General features: G+C 37.0%; 2 protein-coding genes across 3 annotated transcripts; one reads left to right on the top strand and one right to left on the bottom strand.

The window, feature by feature from the left end:
• Nucleotides 1-231: 231 nt before the first annotated feature.
• LOC149408311 (Pentatricopeptide repeat (PPR) superfamily protein) lies at nucleotides 232-3,270 on the top strand. The gene has a single exon (XM_089616710.1). The coding sequence runs from the start codon at nucleotides 377-379 to the stop codon at nucleotides 2,963-2,965; it is 2,589 nt and encodes an 862-aa protein (XP_089472836.1). The 5' UTR covers nucleotides 232-376; the 3' UTR covers nucleotides 2,966-3,270.
• WIT1 (WPP domain-interacting protein 1) lies at nucleotides 3,082-5,883 on the bottom strand. 2 transcript variants are annotated; one of them, XR_016299714.1, is made up of 5 exons: nucleotides 5,239-5,883; nucleotides 4,203-5,155; nucleotides 3,883-4,080; nucleotides 3,466-3,715; nucleotides 3,082-3,367 (listed from the first exon to the last, which is right to left on the bottom strand). XR_016299714.1 is itself a non-coding variant. In XM_089616722.1 (4 exons), the coding sequence occupies exons 1-4, from the start codon at nucleotides 5,744-5,746 to the stop codon at nucleotides 3,530-3,532; spliced, it is 1,845 nt and encodes a 614-aa protein (XP_089472848.1). In that variant the 5' UTR covers nucleotides 5,747-5,883; the 3' UTR covers nucleotides 3,082-3,529. The 2 variants fall into 2 exon arrangements, 1 of the variants encoding a protein (XP_089472848.1); XM_089616722.1 differs by having other exon boundaries at nucleotides 3,082-3,715.
• Between the last annotated feature and the right edge of the window lie 13,167 nt (nucleotides 5,884-19,050).

Raw genomic sequence — 19,050 nt, forward strand, 5'->3', positions numbered from 1 at the left:
TCGTTTATTTGACAAACGGCATGTCGTTTCCGCGAAAGTCGAACGACAATTTGTGGATAAACTGCAATTACAATTTCGCCGATCATTTTGTTTTGCTAGCGGCGTCGCCGCCGATTTCCGGCGAATTTCGCCGGCATTTAAAACACTGTATATTATTGACATTTTTTTTTCTTTCACATAAAATAATATATTTTAGTTAGATATTCTTCTTTATTTACAATTTCTCCAAGCAAATATCAACCAAAAATCTCACGTAGTTAATTTTAGGGTAATCCAAATCCTCAATTCAACATGACAAAGAGCGCAACGGTCGAAAACCCCGCCAAAGTATGAGCGCGAAGGAAGTTTCAATCGCTCATTCTCAGTTCTCGCGAGGATGTCAATATCGTCTTTCTCGCCAACACGTCTCTTCTCAAACCCTACTGTAACAACCAAGGCTTTCGAAAACTTCTCCCAAATCTTCCGGCGATGCTCCGACGAGAGAGCTCTGGGTCCGGGAAAGCAAGCGCATTGTCGGATCATCGTCTGCGGGTTCGACGCCACGGTGTTCGTCGCGAACTGCTTGATTCAGATGTACGCAAAGTGCCGCAATTTGGAATACGCGGCCAAGGTGTTCGACGAAATGCCCGAGAGAGACACGGTGTCATGGAACACCATGGTTTTCGGGTATGCCGGGACTGGAAACATGGACACTGCTAGGGCCTTCTTCGATCGGATGCCGAGGAGGGACGTGGTGTCTTGGAACTCGTTGATCTCTGGGTACTCGAAGAACGGCGAGCACAGGGAATCGGTCCGGGTTTGCCTTCAAATGAGAAGTTCTAGCGTGGATTTCGACCCCACTTCGTTGGCCCTTATTTTGAAATCGTGTTCGACTCTGGAAGATCTCGATCTCGGATCTCAGATACATTGTGTTGCGGTTAAAATGGGTTACGATTCAGACGTGGTAACTGGGAGTGCGTTGTTGGACATGTACGCAAAGTGTAGAAGATTGGAACTTTCTCTTCGGGTCTTCGAAGAAATGCGCGGGAGGAATTGGGTCACTTGGAGCGCTGTGATCGCAGGCTGCGTTCATAACGATCGGCTCGAAAAGGGTCTGATGTTCTTCAAGAAGATGATAGGAAAAGGGTTTGGAACGAGCCAGTCGAGCTATGCGAGTGTTTTTAGGGCATGCGGGGGATTATACGATTACAGTTTCGGGACCCAGTTGCACGGACGATCCATTAAGGAGAATTTTGGACGCGATGTCTTGGTGGGGACCGCCACGCTGGACATGTACGCTAAATGCGGAAGAGTGTCCGAAGCTCGAAAGCTTTTTGAATCGATGCCGAGCCACAATCTCCAATCTTACAACGCGATCATAGTCGGGTACGCTCAAAGCCAGAGCCAGAGCCAAGACAAGACCCAAGAAGCCCTCTCGTTGTTCCTCTCGCTTCTCAAGTCGGGCCTCGGCTTCAACGAAGTGACTTTGTCAGGGATCTTCGGCGCCTGCGCGACGGTCAAAGGGCACGCCGAGGGGAGTCAACTCCACGGCTTGGCGGTGAAGACTCGCCTGGTGTCCGACACGTGCGTTTCGAACGCCATCTTGGACATGTACGGCAAATGCGGTTTCCCGTCCGAAGCGTCGCTCGTTTTCGACCGGATCGCGGAGAGGGACGCGGTCTCGTGGAATGCGATCATTGCGTCGAGCGAGCAGAACGACGACTGGGCCGAGACGATGCGTCGTTTCGTCTCGATGCTCGGGTCGGGGGCCGAGCCAGACCAGTTCACATTCGGGAGCGTCCTGAAAGCCTGCGCGACCGAGGGGGACCCGGGCCACGGAGCGGAGATCCACGGCCGGGCCGTGAAGTCTGGGATGGGCTCGGACCCTTTCGTCGGGGGAGCCCTGGTCGACATGTACTGCAAGTGCGGTAGAGTTGAGGAGGCCGAGAAAGTCCATTCGAGGACCGGGAGACAGACGACGATGGTCTCGTGGAACGCGATCATCTCGGGGTTGGCACAGCAGAGCCGGAACGAGGACGCTCAGAGATTCTTCTTCCGGATGCTGGAATCCGGCGTCGATCCTGATTCCTACACCTACGCGGCGGTCCTCGACACGTGCGCGAATCTCGCGGCAATCGGACTCGGGACCCAAATCCACGCCCGGGTCGTGAAGCAGCGGATCCACTCGGACACGTACATATCGAGCACGCTCGTCGACATGTACTCAAAGTGCGGAAACCTGAGAGATTCCCGACTGGCCTTCGAGAAGGCTCGGAAGCGGGACCCGGTGACATGGAACGCCATGGTCTGCGGCTACGCGAACCACGGATTCGGAGAAGAGGCGATCGAGGTTTTCGAGAACATGAAACTCGAGAACATAAAGCCGAACGGAGCGACTTTCGTTTCTGTTCTCCGAGCTTGTTCTCACATAGGGGATGTGGAAAAAGGGTTGTACTATTTCCGGTCGATGCGAGACGACCACGGTTTGGCTCCGAGTTTGGATCACTATTCGTGCATGGTCGACATAATAGGGCGGTCGGGCCAACTGAACGAAGCACTGAGGCTCATCCAAGCGATGCCCTTCGAACCCGACGCGATTATCTGGAGAACCATGCTCGGGGTATGTAAGCTGAACGGAGACGTGGAAATGGCTGAAATGGCAGCTCGGAACCTCTTGGAATTGGAGCCAGACGACTCGTCTTGTTACGTCCTTTTGTCCAACGTTTATGCGGATTCTGAGATGTGGGACGAGATGTCTCGGACGAGGAGGGCGATGAGGTCTAACAGGTTGAAGAAAGAGCCTGGTTGTAGTTGGATTGAGGTCAAAGACCAGTTTCATGCTTTTCTTGTTAGAGATAAAGCTCACCCAAAGTGTGAGGAGATATATGAGAGGCTTCATTTGCTCATTGATGATATGAGGATTGGACAGTTTTATGATGGTTTAGAAGGAGAACAAGCGCTTGGAAGTTTCAGGTTCAGTGCTTAGTCTTGCATCCCCTTTTTGCAACATAGAATGAAATTTATCACATTTTTAACAATTTTCAACACAACTATGAGTCATTTGTATACGTTTTTATGAACTTCTGGGAAATTATACAGGAGTACAAAGAACTTACAATACCATTATTCATCTAAAAAACAAAAACAAAAAAACAATTGCTATTTGCTTCATAAAAAAAGTTGTAAAATATTTTACTACGAATAACTGCGAAACAAAGGTTCTCCGAAATGAAGTTTCCGCGGCGAACTTTGGCTTCAAGGCCACCAACTATATTATGCAGATACTCTGAACCATTTTGAAAATCTGCTGTAAAAAAAAAACCGCTAAGAACGCAGAAGAAACTACCCAAGGTACTCTGGCCACCGCTGATCTAAGCGCAATCTGCATCTGGAAGAACCCAAATGGTTCAGGTAAAAGTTTCTTCTCCACTTCACTAACCTCGGTTATTATCGCTAAACACAAGCTGTAAAATCTGTAATGCCTACCTTCATAAAAGATTAGAACTCTATTTTCTATCACTGTCGCTGCAAAATTCCATGTTAAGCTTTCTCAAAACGGGCATGTTTCTAAATGGAAAGAATAATAAGCCCCGACTGAGATCAGCAAAATGAGAATCGCAAAGAGGACATGCTTGAAGCTCAAGACTCCTGCATCGATTCTTCTCACGGTCTCCGGACCCGGAATATTTGTCACTCCGGTCTTGCCTAGGAGTACACTTTCTTGATTCTTAACCAGCTGGTAAAACATAATATTTACGATTCAGGAGGCAAATGTCAGAGATGATCGATTTATGAAGTTTCAAAATAAACAGGAAATATCCAAATGTGTACCGATATTCTACTTGGCCAGGTCCTAATGTATGTGTTTTTGTATGCAAGTGCAATGGAACAGAAGAGACCTACCTTAGAAGTGATCGAAGATGTTTCTGCGACTTCTTCGACGATCTCTCCTGAGTATGTGAGAGTGGAAGAACCGCGCTTTGACAGCATAAATTCTTCACCTTTTCCTGTACTACCATGTTCAGAAAGTGCAGACCAATCTATGTTATTTTCCTGTAACTTTTGAACCAGACGCTTATTCTCCATCGCAAATGAAGAAATCTGCAAATAACACAATTGTAAATCTTATAAGCAGCTGAAACCTACCTAGACTTTGGGGAAAGAAAAAAGAAGAAAACAAACCCATAAGAATTCTACTTTGAGACACATGTTTTGATTAATACCTGATTACGAAGGCGATTTCGTTCAAAAGCTAGTTGCAAAACCATCTTATTAACAACCTTGGTGTGCGAACTTATGTCCTTTGCAGCAGATATCTTAGCTTCCTCGGCTTGTTGTAACGATGCTTCTAGCGCTCCAAGTCTTCCTTGTAGAAAAGTCACTACCTCATTCAGATCGGCGTTGGACTCAGATAATGCCATGCATTTCTCTTCCGCACTCTCGGCCCGTGTTTCATAGTTCACAACTTTCATCTTGAGATTGTCGATCAGATTCTCCATATCTTCGATCGAGGAATACAACAGACTTTGCTTCTCTTGATTAGCTTCGGCTGATGCGATTTCACATTGTAGCTTCAAGTCAGACTCTTTTAACAGTCTTTCAAGGGACTCGACCTTTTCCACGCTGCTTTTGAGATGGGTCAGTTCTTTATTAAGCTCCGTGTTAGTCTCTGTTAATATCCTACACTTAGCCTCAGCATTCTCAGCCTTTTCCTTCAAATCCGATATAACGCTTTCTATTCCGCCGATTTCTGTTCGAACCTCAGATTCCTTAAGCTCATCCACGCCATTTTTGAGCTCTGGTCTCAGCCGAGTTTCTAGAGCAACCGAACCGTTGATGATGAACTGTAGTATCTGGATCCGCTCCAATACTTCGTTTGAAAGTCCCCTCACAGAAACAACATTGTTATTATCTGCCGTAAACCATCTTCCCGAGATATTAGCTGTTTCATCCTCCAAGTCATACACTTGTCGCTCCGAAGCCAACAATCTTTGTTTGAGATCTTCTTCAACTTGTCTTGCTCTCAACTCAGCTAAATTCTTCTCGAGATCAATCTCTCTTGCCAAAGACTTCTCCAGCATCCTCAATATGTGCCTTTGTTGTTCCACAGTGGGCATTTTTATATTAGGGTTCATGTTAAATATATGATCCTCCTCTGACCTTTTGTTGTTATTCCCTGACACAATATACACATTCGGAAGTAAATATCAACAGTCAGTACTAACCAAAATTTACTCAAACAACCCATATATAGCTTACAATTCTCTTCTTCGTTGAATCTCGATAACGCGTTCTGCAACATCTCCGATTGAGCCCTAATCTCCGAAATCTGATCCCATGACTGATCGAACGATTGCTCGGAATCACGCAACTTCTCTTCGATCTTCTTAAAAACTCCTTCCTCGCTGGGGCTCGAAGATACGAGCTCGCGAGCACCGACAAGCTCCGACTGAAGCCCAGCCATTAACCCATCGAGGTCTCTCACCTCTGAATCCAAAACCCCAGACAAGAAATCAAACTCCAAAGCCCTCTCCAGAGAATCGTCCGAGAATTCATGGTCTCTCTTCAAAGCGAAAGCTTCAAAGTCGTTTTCCCTTGTCGCAACGTGCATCATAAGGACGTTCAGATTAACTATCTTCTCCGAAGCATAGGCCAAATCGAGTTCAAGCCGGGTTAGAATCTCGGCGGAGTTTCCCAACTCTGCCACGATCGTATTGGAAGATTCCACTTCTCCGGAATTTGCCCTCTGATCAGCCTCGGAATCCATGGTCCCAATAGTTCTGTTAATTTTGAAACCCAGATTTCAAAAACATGAAGAAGAAAAAAAATCTGATGCTCGACACGACAGACTTGACACTTTACTTCCTTCATACCTTGAACAAAATACATGTATATCTTTTTTGTTTGTTTGTTTTTTTGCAATCTTAATCAGCAACAAGACATCAAATATCAGAATTTATAGGTAACGCGGAGATTCTTTACTAAAAAAAATATTATGAAGAAAATGGAGAACCCTAAATTGGAAGAAGAAGAAGAATAATAATAATTACACTGAGAGATAATCAGCTTTCAAATAGAAATGATCGATCGGACACCAAGCTATTGATAGTTGTTCAACATGTGCTCATAAAATCAAATAAATGAATACATGAACAGAGATTCGCCGAAAAAAGACTACGGCGAAAATTGTCGTACCTATTCGGGAAATTTCGCGCCATTGGGGAAAAAGAAAGATTGAAAAGATCAATGTCGCATAACTAATTGGTATTAATTAACGGAAATGGAAGTTCCAATGACATCGACACCTGTTCAAGCTTTTTATTTGGGCCGTCTTTATTACTGATGATGACAAAAGGCCTACCCATGATTTTAGTGGGAGTGTAAATCCTGTACATACGTCAATTTCTAAACGTTTTCCTCTAATATATTAGATCTCATTCTTTTTTGTCTTTTTTTCGAGAATATCTTTCCTTTTTTAAAAAAATTTTGTTGTTAGTTTATTGAGAGAATGGCGGCAAAAATACCTATTATTTTTGTCTTCATACACTTTGCTATCTAAATTTTTTTTCGTTGGCGAAAATACCAATTGTTTAATTTTTGTGTCTCCGTTACGATCAGGACTGTTAAATACAAACGTAGTTACACTTGTTAACATCCTAAGCCAATATCATTTAAAAATGAGATTTTGAAGTAAAAAAAATTAAATTTATTATTTACCTGATATCTGATGATAATAAATATGCATTTAATAGGGTAGATATACTCACCATCGATGTATGCCATTAAAACGCCCAAATTGAAATTCCTAGTTTCCTCGTCAAATCGTCCAGACTTCTCTTCGTCTCACTTGTCTTCTTCCTCGTGATTTTTAAGCAATGAACGATGACAACACGTGGCACTGTTGCGACTGTGATGTGCCTTTGACAGATTGGACGACGTGGACGAATGCAAATCCTGGTATGAGGTTCTATGGGTGCATTAAAAAAAGTTAAGAGATTATATTCATTGCTGAGTTTCTTTTTGTCTTCTTCTTCGTTGGAATATGCATGTATTGTTGCTCACATATCCGTTATCAGGAAGAGGGTGGATGTTATTTTTTTTCGATGGAAAGATCATGCAGTCTGTGAAATATCCAAGCTTATCATTCCTGGACTTATCAAGAAGAAGAACACTTTAGATATTGTCACGATGGAACACCTAGGTCCAAAGGAAGAGATGTGGATCTGAAATACGCGAAGACTTGTTGCGCCATTCGGAGACAAAGGTTGGCTAGTCGTGAAAAGTGGTTGCTACCGGACTGATTTGTCCCTCGAAAAAAGTGGCCGCCGAGTCCGTCCTTTGCATCGAGGAAGTCTCGTGCAAGAGATGAGGCATTGGAGATCGTCAAGAGGGAAAGGGTGCGCTGGATGAACATGGCGAGAATGATTGTGTTCTTGTTTTTTTTTCTTTGAAATGAAATGAGATCGAATCGGTTATACGTGTGGTAATGGATTTATTCAGTTAATGCTCTTGATTTGCGCAATCTTTATTGATTGATTAGGTTATTAATTTTTTTTAATGGACGGGAATGAAAATTATGGATATTCTGTAAAATTGCGCTTGTAAATAAAATACAATGGTTATTTATTTAAAATTTACGAAATAATGTCTATTTAGTTGATTATTTTACTAATTTTTTTATCTAATATATATATATACGGTGGGACCCAGCAATTTTGACAAATTTTCTCAAAGATAGCAACAAATAATTGTCATGAATAGAAGTAACCAATATATATATATATATATATAAAAGAGTGTCCAAAAAAATAAAGGTAAGGAACCATAATTTTATCTTTGATCCGTTACTCATCTACAAAGTGGAACCCACTTGATACTTTTTTTTTTACGTATAATGGACTTCTATGGTTTTTTTTTTTTCATAAAACATAACATAGATAACGTGGCACTTATTGGTTAGAGGAAAAAAAAAAAAAAAAAAAAAAGAAGTAGTGTAGATGCTACATTGATTGTGCATGCTCCTTTGGTTATGTATATAATGTGTTTGAATTCTCTGAGAGACGAGAAAAAAATGCAAATAAAATGAAATTTTCATTATTTTAATCTATATGTTTTTGTAATTTTTAATTGGTCGCCCCTCAAGCAATAATTAATTGAGATGGGTTATTTTCAAGCAAAAAAAGGTCGTCATAAGATCTGATTTTAAAACGGTTGAATGGAGTCCAATCATCGTATCAATTTTCTCATTAAAAATATGGAAACTAATCACAATAACAATGTGTTTAGCCTATGATCACAAACGTAGGAAAAAATCCTCATTAATATGTTTGCCATTTCATATATAATTTGCTGAAATAACTATGAATAGTATTCAAATTTTATAATCATTGAAAGCATCTCCAACTATTCACTCATAATATTTTAGCATGTGAGATTTAACAACAATAAAAACGAAATTATTGATTCCAAGTTTATGAACATTGATAAATTCTAAAACTAGCAAACTCACACCTCTCTAATACACACGTGTAAATAATTACAGTAATGAGTAAATTAACTAATAGACACGGGTTATAGAATTCGATGGTAATTAATATACAGGTTATTTAAGAATTATTACATTTCTAGGTTAGGATAGATAGAAATTGAATTTGAGAATTGGGGAGAAACTAACTCTCATCTTGAATGATTGAGAGTGAAAATGTTTATTCCAATCTTGAATGAGAAAAGTACAACTAAATGACTTTATATAGCCATGAAACATAAGGAAAATAAAGGAAAATACAATGAAACAAATAAAGGAAAAATAACTTATTCAACTTATCGTTTATTAGACATAAACGACACATACAGACTTATTTGATCTCTAATACACCCCCGCAAGATGAACTTTCCCGAAAGTTCATCTTGGATTGAACTTGGATATCAAAGAAGACAACTCGGAGAAGACCTCGATCGAATGAATGAAGAAAAAATTGACTTTGTGAAGAACCGGTCTTGTTTTGAGAAAAAAAATTCTCTGAGACATTTTGTCGAACACCTTGAGTGCGCTGAGATTTTTGAACAAACACCATTGCATAATGTAGCTCTCTGGGTCGAATCTCTTCACCTTTGGGTCCGTTTGAAGAAATGGAATTTGAGACATTTCAATCGGAGTTGCTGCGACCTTCGCACAAATCTCTAATCCCTTGCCTTGAGAAATGGTCTTCGATCTTTCTGGGCCATCAACGACATAGACGTTTAAGGTCTCGGGTCCGATCCAATGAGCACCGTTTGCGACGAGTAAAGGTTTCACTGCAGAGTAAGTCGTGCACCTCCGACTCCAAAGTACTCCGACCGCGGCTAAGATAAGTTGGCCATGGCAGATCGCAACAATCGGCTTCTCAGCGTCGGTGAATTTGCCACGAACGCCACTTTTCTTGATCTCGGCACTGACTTTTCTTCTTGTCCCGGTGTCTCTGAAACTCCGCTCAGAGGGTTTCGTAATTTGTCACGACCATCCATGGATTTCCCATCGTTGTCTGAGAGCGGCGAATCAACAATGTTCGAGCTGATCGCGGAGTGATGCGAGGTCGCAGACGCGGCTCGGGTGGTGCGGTCCGGTATCGGGACGTCGTATAGGAATTCGTTGCCATCGTCGGTGATGACGGCACAACTCTATGGCCAACATAAGTAGAGGAAAGAGATGAGTCTTGTAAGCCGAGGACGCTCTAATGGGTTTTGCCGCGAGAGAAAAAGACGTCGGAGAAGATTCTTTGGAGAAATTGAAAGCCGGATGAGCTCCGGCGTTGTGAGGATCATCTTCCTCTTTGAGGACCGACCTTGGATACACCATTCCCTCATGTTGCCTCATTGTGTACGCCATTTTCGATGGCTCAGTAAAAGCCCTAGAATCAACACAGACTCCGTGAATTTCTCTTCCTCTCCGATCAAGGGAGATCTCGAATTGAGCTCCGAATTCGAGCACGTTCGTCGTCAAGGGCTTCGTTCCCTAATCCCTCCGAATCTCCCAATTTCAAGACCAAAAACAATAAAAATCGAGTTTTTTTTACACGACGTTGAATCGCCGAAGAAGATCTTGAAAGTTAACACGGCTTGAATCGCCGGAAATAGATTCTTGTTGATGAAATTCCTGGACCAGAATCTTGATAGATGACCCGGTAGGACTCACCGGCAAGAGATTCTTGTTGATGACACGGTTTGAATTCACCGGTGATGAATCTTGATAAAAATCGCTCCGAATGTCCGATGCGTCTCCGTCGATGAAGCTTTTCCGACGATGAGAAGAACTTGAAATCGAGAAGAAGAGGCGCTCAATAATGTGAAGATTCGGAGGAAAAAGGAAATCGACCTTCGTGAAATTCCACCGAGCTTGTCGTCGGAGATCTATTCCGATCGTCGAGGAATCGGGGATGACGAAGTGGATTTCTCTAACCTAGAAAATCGAATGCGGAAATTCGCTCTGATACCATATTACATTTCTAGGTTAGGATAGATAGAAATTGGATTTGAGAATTGGGGAGAAACTAACTCTCATCTTGAATGATTGAGAGTGAAAATGTTTATTCCAATCTTGAATGAGAAAAGTACAACTAAATGACTTTATATAACCATGAAACATAAAGAAAATAAAGGAAAATACAATGAAACAAATAAAGGAAAAATAACTTGTTCAACTTATCGTTTATTAGACATAAACGACACATACAAACTTATTTGATCTCTAATAAGAATCAATGTCATTGATCTCTTTTGCTTGTATGGTATGCTATTGTATAAAGCTTGGGAGCAAACATTATTTGTAAAAATATCTTCTTTATATGATGATGTTGCTATTTATGCTATAATCTTAACATCCGTTGATATTTTAGCTGAATTATTATATAGACAAAATAATATTTGGCTCATATCATACACTACACATTCTAACACAAGCATAAATATCCTTCATTTTATCCAAACACATCTTATATTTCAAAATTTTCATCTCCACCACAAAAATCCTATATGATTTATAAACCTTGGTCGTGAAAAGACAAAAAGCCTCACAATATACGCGTTGTTTTATATTTACCTATTTTGAATGTTTTATAGCCGATATAAAAAAAACAATATTTTCCTAGATCTTTTAATATGAGAAAGTTGCCAATGAACAGCCTTTCTCCTCTCCATTAATTTTATCATCGATACGATAATATTAAATTTTGCATTTTGTATTTTTTTTTATCAATTGTTATTTAGGTTTCGTATTATATTTGTCTCTCTATATAAATTTTGATTATTTATTTTTTCAATTATTGCGTGTATTTTGTTCTTTCTAATTAGTATATAATTTTTTCTTCCGTAAAAGTCCAAGCTTAAACTTGAAAACTCATAATCGCATTGTGGGATTCAATTATTATCTCTCTCTCTCTCTCTCTCTCTCTCTCTCTCTCTCTCTCTCTCAATACCCTTGAAAAAGTACAACAACAAACTACACCAACTCGTTCCATTTCTTATCTCCGATTTTTCAACAGATTATTCAGTTGGTCACAGTAACTTCTTTGATCTCATCTGAAGCTGAAATCGATCAGTTTTGTATCGATTTGGTTGATTTTTGAAGCGCCAAATCGGATTTTCCTATTATTTATTTCTAGTCCGATTGAATTCTCAGGTAATACATAGTTACGGACATGCGTATAAATGTTTTAAGTTTCAACATCATTTCTGTGATTGTTGCAAAAAATGAATCTACATCCATGACTTATTGTGACCATATCATATAACCGGGACAAGTTGCGGCTATATACATACTTTTGATTAGATTATATATATATATATATATATATATATATATTACATGATATAAATACCTCTTATATTATATAATCATACATTACTAAATAAAATTAATATAAAACAAATACAAATTTTATATAAATACATTCATTGTTAGCCATCAGAGAGAGAGAGAGAGAGATTATTGATTTCTTTTTTCTTTTTCACCGAGTTAAGAGGAGCGAAAGATTTGGTTGAATGGCGGTGAGGTGATCAAGGATTGGCAAAAGGCATATGATATATGGGAAAGTGAAAGCAAATAATATCTATGAGAGAGAGAGAGAGATAGTAACACTCTCCAAAATAAAGAGCACACACACTGACACACTCAACGCTCTGCTACTATTATAATGCTTTAACCCTAATGCTTTAACCCTATAGGGTTTTGAAGAGAGTAGCAGAGGTTTTCCGGTGGTCCAAGGATGGGAGGTGAATGGACGTAGCTAGCTTATGTAGCCTATAGGGTTAAAGCATTATAATAGTAGCAGAGCGTTGAGTGTGTCAGTGTGTGTGCTCTTTATTTTGGAGAGTGTTACTCTCTCTCTCTCTCATAGATATTATTTGCTTTTACTTTCCCATATATCATATGCCATTTGCCAATCCCTGATCACCTCACCGCCATTCAACCAAATCTTTCGCTCCTCTTAACTCGGTGAAAAAGAAAAAAGAAATCAATAATCTCTCTCTCTCTGATGGCTAACAATGAATCTATTAATATAAAATTTGTATTTGTTTTATATTAATTTTATTTAGTAATGTATGATTATATAATATAAGAGGTATTTATATCATGTAATATATATATATATATATATATATATATATATATAATCTAATCAAAAGTATGTATATAGCCGCAACTTGTCCCGGTTATATGATATGGTCACAACAAGTCATGGATGTAGATTCATGACATAGGGACATATGATATATTCCCCATTTCGATAATAGACATGGGTTATAGAATTCTATGGTAATTAATAGACAGGTTATTTAAGAATCAATGTCATTGATCTCTTTCGCTTGTATTGTATGCTATTGTATAAAGCATGGGAGCAAACATTATTTGTAAAAATATCATCTTTATATGATGATGTTGCTATTTATGCTATAATCTTGACATCCGTTAATATTTTAGCTGAATTATTATATAGACAAAATAATATTTGGCTCATATCATACACTACACATTCTAACACAAGCATAAACAACCTTCATTTTATCCAAACACATCTTATATTTCAAAATTTTCATCTTCACCACAAAAATCCTATATGATTTATAAACTTTGGTCGTGAAAAGACAAAAAGCCTCACAATGGTTGCGTTTGGTTCAGATTAAAAAGCCCTGTTTTGTTTTTAGAAAAAATTAAACTGTTTATGTAGTGTTTGGCAAAATTGTTTTTACAAAAAACTTCAAAAACGATTTTAGATTTTGTACATGAGATGGAAAAGCTAGGATTCTTAGCTTTTAGAAAAAGTGATTTTAAGTTTGGTATATAAATTACTGTAATATCTTCGTACAAAATATTAGAGAGAGAGAAAGAGAGTAACACTCTCCAAAATAAAGAGCACAAAAACTGACACACTCAACGCTCTGCTACTATTATAATGCTTTAACCCTAATGCTTTAACCCTATAGAGTTTTGAGGAGAGTAGCAGAGGTTTTCCGGTGGTCCAAGGATGGGAGGTGAATGGACGTAGCTAGCTTATGTAGCCTATAGGGTTTAAGCATTAGGGTTAAAGCATTATAATAGTAGCAGAGCGTTGAGTGTGTCAGTGTGTGTGCTCTTTATTTTGGAGAGTGTTACTCTCTCTCTCTCTCTCATAGATATCATTTGCTTTCACTTTCCCATATATCATATGTCATTTGCCAATCCCTGATCACCTCACCGCCATTAAACCAAATCTTTCGCTCCTCTTAACTCGGTGAAAAAGAAAAAAGAAATCAATAATCTCTCTCTCTCTCTCTGATGGCTAACAATGAATCTATTAATATAAAATTTGTATTTGTTTTATATTAATTTTATTTAGTAATGTATGATTATATAATATAAGAGGTATTTATATCATGTAATATATATATATATATATATATATATATATATACATATATAATCTAATCAAAAGTATGTATATAGCCGCAACTTGTCCCGGTTATATGATATGGTCACAACAAGTCATGGATTTAGTTTCATGACATAGGGTCATATGATATATCCCCCATTTCGATAATAGACGTGGGTTATAGAATTCTATGGTAATTAATAGACAGGTTATTTAAGAATCAATGTCATTTATCTCTTTCGCTTGTATTGTATGCTATTGTATAAAGCTTGGGAGCAAACATTATTTGTAAAAATACCATCTTTATAAGATGATGTTGCTATTTATGCTATAATCTTGACATCCGTTAATATTTTAGCTGAATTATTGTATAGACAAAATAATATTTTGCTCATATCATACACTACACATTCTAACACAAGCATAAATATCCTTCATTTTATCCAAACAAATCTTATATTTCAAACTTTTCATCTTCACCACAAAAATCCTATATGATTTATAAACTTTGGTCGTGAAAAGACAAAAAGCCTCACAATGGTTGCGTTTGGTTCAGATTAAAAAGCACTGTTTTTGTTTTTAGAAAAAATTAAACTGTTTATCTAGTGTTTGGCAAAATTGTTTTTACAAAAAACTTCAAAAACGATTTTAGATTTTGTACATGAGATGGAAAAGCTAGGATTCTTAGCTTTTAGAAAAAGTGTTTTTAAGTTTGGTATATAAATTACTGTTATATCTTCGTACAAAATATTAGAGAGAGAGAGAGAGTAACACTCTCCAAAATAAAGAGCACACACACTGACACACTCAACGCTCTGCTACTATTATAATGTTTTAACCCTAATGCTTTAACCCTATAGGGTTTTGAGGAGAGTAGCAGAGGTTTTCAGGTGGTCCAAGGATGGGAGGTGAATGGACGTAGCTAGCTTATGTAGCCTATAAGGTTAAAGCATTAGAGTTAAAGCATTATAATAGTAGCAGAGCGTTGAGTGTGTCAGTGTGTGTGCTCTTTATTTTGGAGAGTGTTACTCTCTCTCTCTCATATATATTATTTGCTTTCACTTTCCCATATATCATATGCCATTTGCCAATCCCTGATCACCTCACCGCCATTCAACCAAATCTTTCGCTCCTCTTAACTCGGTGAAAAAGAAAAAAGAAATCAATAATCTCTCTCTCTCTGATAGCTAACAATGAATCTATTAATATAAAATTTATATTTGTTTTATATTAATTTTATTTAGTAATGTATGATTAAATAATATAAGAGGTATTTATATCATGTAATATATATATATATATAATCTAATCAAAAGTATGTATATAGCCGCAACTTGTCCCGGTTATATGATATGGTCACAACAAGTCATGGATGTAGATTCATGACATAGGGACATATGATATATTCCCCATTTCGATAATAGACATGGGTTATAGAATTCTATGGTAATTAATAGACAGGTTATTTACGAATCAATGTCATTGATCTCTTTCGCTTGTATTGTATGCTATTGTATAAGGCTTGGGAGCAAACATTATTTTTAAAAATATCATCTTTATATGATGATGTTGCTATTTATGCTATAATCTTGACATCCGTTAATATTTTAGCTGAATTATTATATAGACAAAATAATTTTTGGCTCATATCATACACTACACATTCTAACACAAGCATAAATATCCTTCATTTTATCCAATCACATCTTATATTTCAAAATTTTCATCTTCACCACAAAAATCCTATATGATTTATAAACTTTGGTCGTAAAAAGACAAAAAGCCTCACAATGGTTGCGTTTGGTTCAGATTAAAAAGCCCTGTTTTTGTTTTTAGAAAAAATTAAACTGTTTATCTAGTGTTTGGCAAAATTGTTTTTACAAAAAACTTCAAAAACGATTTTAGATTTTGTACATGAGATGGAAAAGCTAGGATTCTTAGCTTTTAGAAAAAGTGATTTTAAGTTTGGTATATAAATTACTGTAATATCTTCGTACAAAATATTAGAGAGAGAGAAAGAGAGTAACACTCTCCAAAATAAAGAGCACAAAAACTGACACACTCAACGCTCTGCTACTATTATAATGCTTTAACCCTAATGCATTAACCCTATAGAGTTTTGAGGAGAGTAGCAGAGGTTTTCCGGTGGTCCAAGGATGGGAGGTGAATGGACGTAGCTAGCTTATGTAGCCTATAGGGTTTAAGCATTAGGGTTAAAGCATTATAATAGTAGCAGAGCGTTGAGTGTGTCAGTGTGTGTGCTCTTTATTTTGGAGAGTGTTACTCTCTCTCTCTCTCTCATAGATATCATTTGCTTTCACTTTTCCATATATCATATGCCATTTGCCAATCCCTGATCACATCACCGCCATTCAACCAAATCTTTCGCTCCTCTTAACTCGGTGAAAAAGAAAAAAGAAATCAATAATCTCTCTCTCTCTCTCTGATGGCTAACAATGAATCTATTAATATAAAATTTGTATTTGTTTTATATTAATTTTATTTAGTATTGTATGATTATATAATATCAGAGGTATTTATATCATGTAATATATATATATATATATATATATATAATCTAATCAAAAGTATGTATATAGCCGCAACTTGTCCCGGTTATATGATATGGTCACAACAAGTCATGGATGTAGATTCATGACATAGGGACATATGATATATCCCCCATTTCGATAATAGACATTGGTTATAGAATTCTATGGTAATTAATAGACAGGTTATTTAAGAATCAATGTCATTTATCTCTTTCGCTTGTATTGTATGCTATTGTATAAAGCTTGGGAGCAAACATTATTTGTAAAAATACCATCTTTATATGATGATGTTGCTATTTATGCTATAATCTTGACATCCGTTAATATTTTAGCTGAATTATTATATAGACAAAATAATATTTTGCTCATATCATACACTACATATTCTAACACAAGCATAAATATCCTTCATTTTATCCAAACACATCTTATATTTCAAAATTGTCATCTTCACCACAAAAATCCTATATGATTTATAAACTTTGGTCGTGAAAAGACAAAAAGCCTCACAATGGTTGCGTTTGGTTCAGATTAAAAAGCCCTGTTTTTGTTTTTAGAAAAAATTAAACTGTTTATCTAGTGTTTAGCAAAATTGTTTTTACAAAAAACTTCAAAAACGATTTTAGATTTTGTACATGAGATTAAAAAGCTAGGATTCTTAGCTTTTAGAAAAAGTGTTTTTAAGTTTGGTATATAAATTACTGTAATATCTCCGTACAAAATATTAGAGAGAGAGAGTAACAATCTCCAAAATAAAGAGCACACACACTGACACACTCAACGCTCTGCTACTATTATAATGTTTTAACCCTATAGGGTTTTGAGGAGAGTAGCAGAGGTTTTCCGGTGGTCCAAGGATGGGAGGTGAATGGACGTAGCTAGCTTATGTAGCCTATAGGGTTTAAGCATTAGGGTTAAAGTATTATAATAGTAGCAGAGCGTTGAGTGTGTCCGTGTGTGTGCTCTTTATTTTGGAGAGTGTTACTCTCTCTCTCTCTCATAGATATTATTTGCTTTCACTTTCCCATATATCATATGCCATTTGCCAATCCCTGATCACCTCACCGTCATTCAACCAAATCTTTCGCTCATCTTAACTCGGTGAAAAAGAAAAAAGAAATCAATAATCTCTCTCTCTCTAAAGGCTAACAATGAATCTATTAATATAAAATTTGTATTTGTTTTATATTAATTTTATTTAGTAATGTATGATTATATAATATAAGAGGTATTTATATCATGTAATATATATATATATATATATATATATATAATCTTATCAAAAGTATGTATATAGCCGCAACTTGTCCCGGTTATATGATATGGTCACAACAAGTCATGGATGTAGATTCATGATATAGGGACATATGATATATTCCCCATTTCGATAATAGACATGGGTTATAGAATTCTATGGTAATTAATAGACAGGTTATTTAAGAATCAATGTCATTGATCTCTTTCGCTTGTATTGTATGCTATTGTATAAAGCTTGAGAGCAAACATTATTTGTAAAAATACCATCTTTATATGATGATGTTGCTATTTATGCTATAATCTTGACATCCGTTAATATTTTAGCTGAATTATTATATAGACAAAATAATATTTGGCTCATATCATACACTACACATTCTAACATAAGCATAAATATCCTTCATTTTATCCAAACACATCTTATATTTCAAAATTTTCATCTTCACCACAAAAATCCTATATGATTTATAAACTTTGGTCGTGAAAAGACAAAAAGCCTCACAATGGTTGCGTTTGGTTCAGATTAAAAAGCCCTGTTTTTGTTTTTAGAAAAAATTAAACTGTTTATCTAGTGTTTGGCAAAATTGTTTTTACAAAAAATTCAAAAACGATTTTAGATTTTCTACATGAGATGGAAAAGCTAGGATTCTTAGCTTTTAGAAAAAGTGTTTTTAAGTTTGGTATATAAATTACTGTAATATCTTCGTACAAAATATTAGAGAGAGAGAGAGTAACACTCTCCAAAATAAAGAGCACACACACTGACACACTCAACGCTCTGCTACTATTATAATGCTTTAACCCTATAGGGTTTTGAGGAGAGTAGCAGAGGTTTTCCGGTGGTCCAAGGATGGGAGGTGAATGGACGTAGCTAGCTTATGTAGCCTATAGGGTTAAAGCATTAGGGTTAAAGCATTATAATAGTAGCAGAGCGTTGAGTGTGTCAGTGTGTGTGCTCTTTATTTTGGAGAGTGTTACTCTCTCTCTCTCATAGATATTTTTGCTTTCATTTTCCCATATATCATATGTCATTTGCCTATCCCTGATCACCTCACCGCCATTCAACCAAATCTTTCGCTCCTCTTAACTCGGTGAAAAAGAAAAAAGAAATTAATAATCTCTCTCTCTGATGGCTAACAACGAATCTATTAATATAAAATTTGTATTTGTTTTAGATTAATTTTATTTAGTAATGTATGATTATATAATATAAGAGATATTTATATCATGTAATATATATATATATATATATATAATCTAATCAAAAGTATGTATATAGCCGCAACTTGTCCCGATTATATGATATGGTCACAACAAGTCATGGATGTAGATTCATGACATAGGGATATATGATATATTCCCCATTTCGATAATAGACA

Source organism: Urtica dioica, chromosome 1 (genome assembly GCF_054948205.1).
Source record: "Urtica dioica subsp. dioica isolate 48M chromosome 1, U.dioica_male_clone48M_v1_H2, whole genome shotgun sequence".
NCBI lineage: Eukaryota > Viridiplantae > Streptophyta > Magnoliopsida > Rosales > Urticaceae > Urtica > Urtica dioica.

Coding starts and splice junctions, on each gene's coding strand:
- LOC149408311 (XM_089616710.1), top strand. CDS start 377: ATGTCAATATCGTCTTTCTCGCCAACACGTCTCTTCTCAAACCCTACT.
- WIT1 (XM_089616722.1), bottom strand. CDS start 5,746: ATGGATTCCGAGGCTGATCAGAGGGCAAATTCCGGAGAAGTGGAATCT. Junction 5,156..5,238: donor ATTCAACGAAGAAGAGAATT/GTAAGCTATATA, acceptor ATATTGTGTCAG/GGAATAACAACAAAAGGTCA. Junction 4,081..4,202: donor GAAATCGCCTTCGTAATCAG/GTATTAATCAAA, acceptor TGTTATTTGCAG/ATTTCTTCATTTGCGATGGA.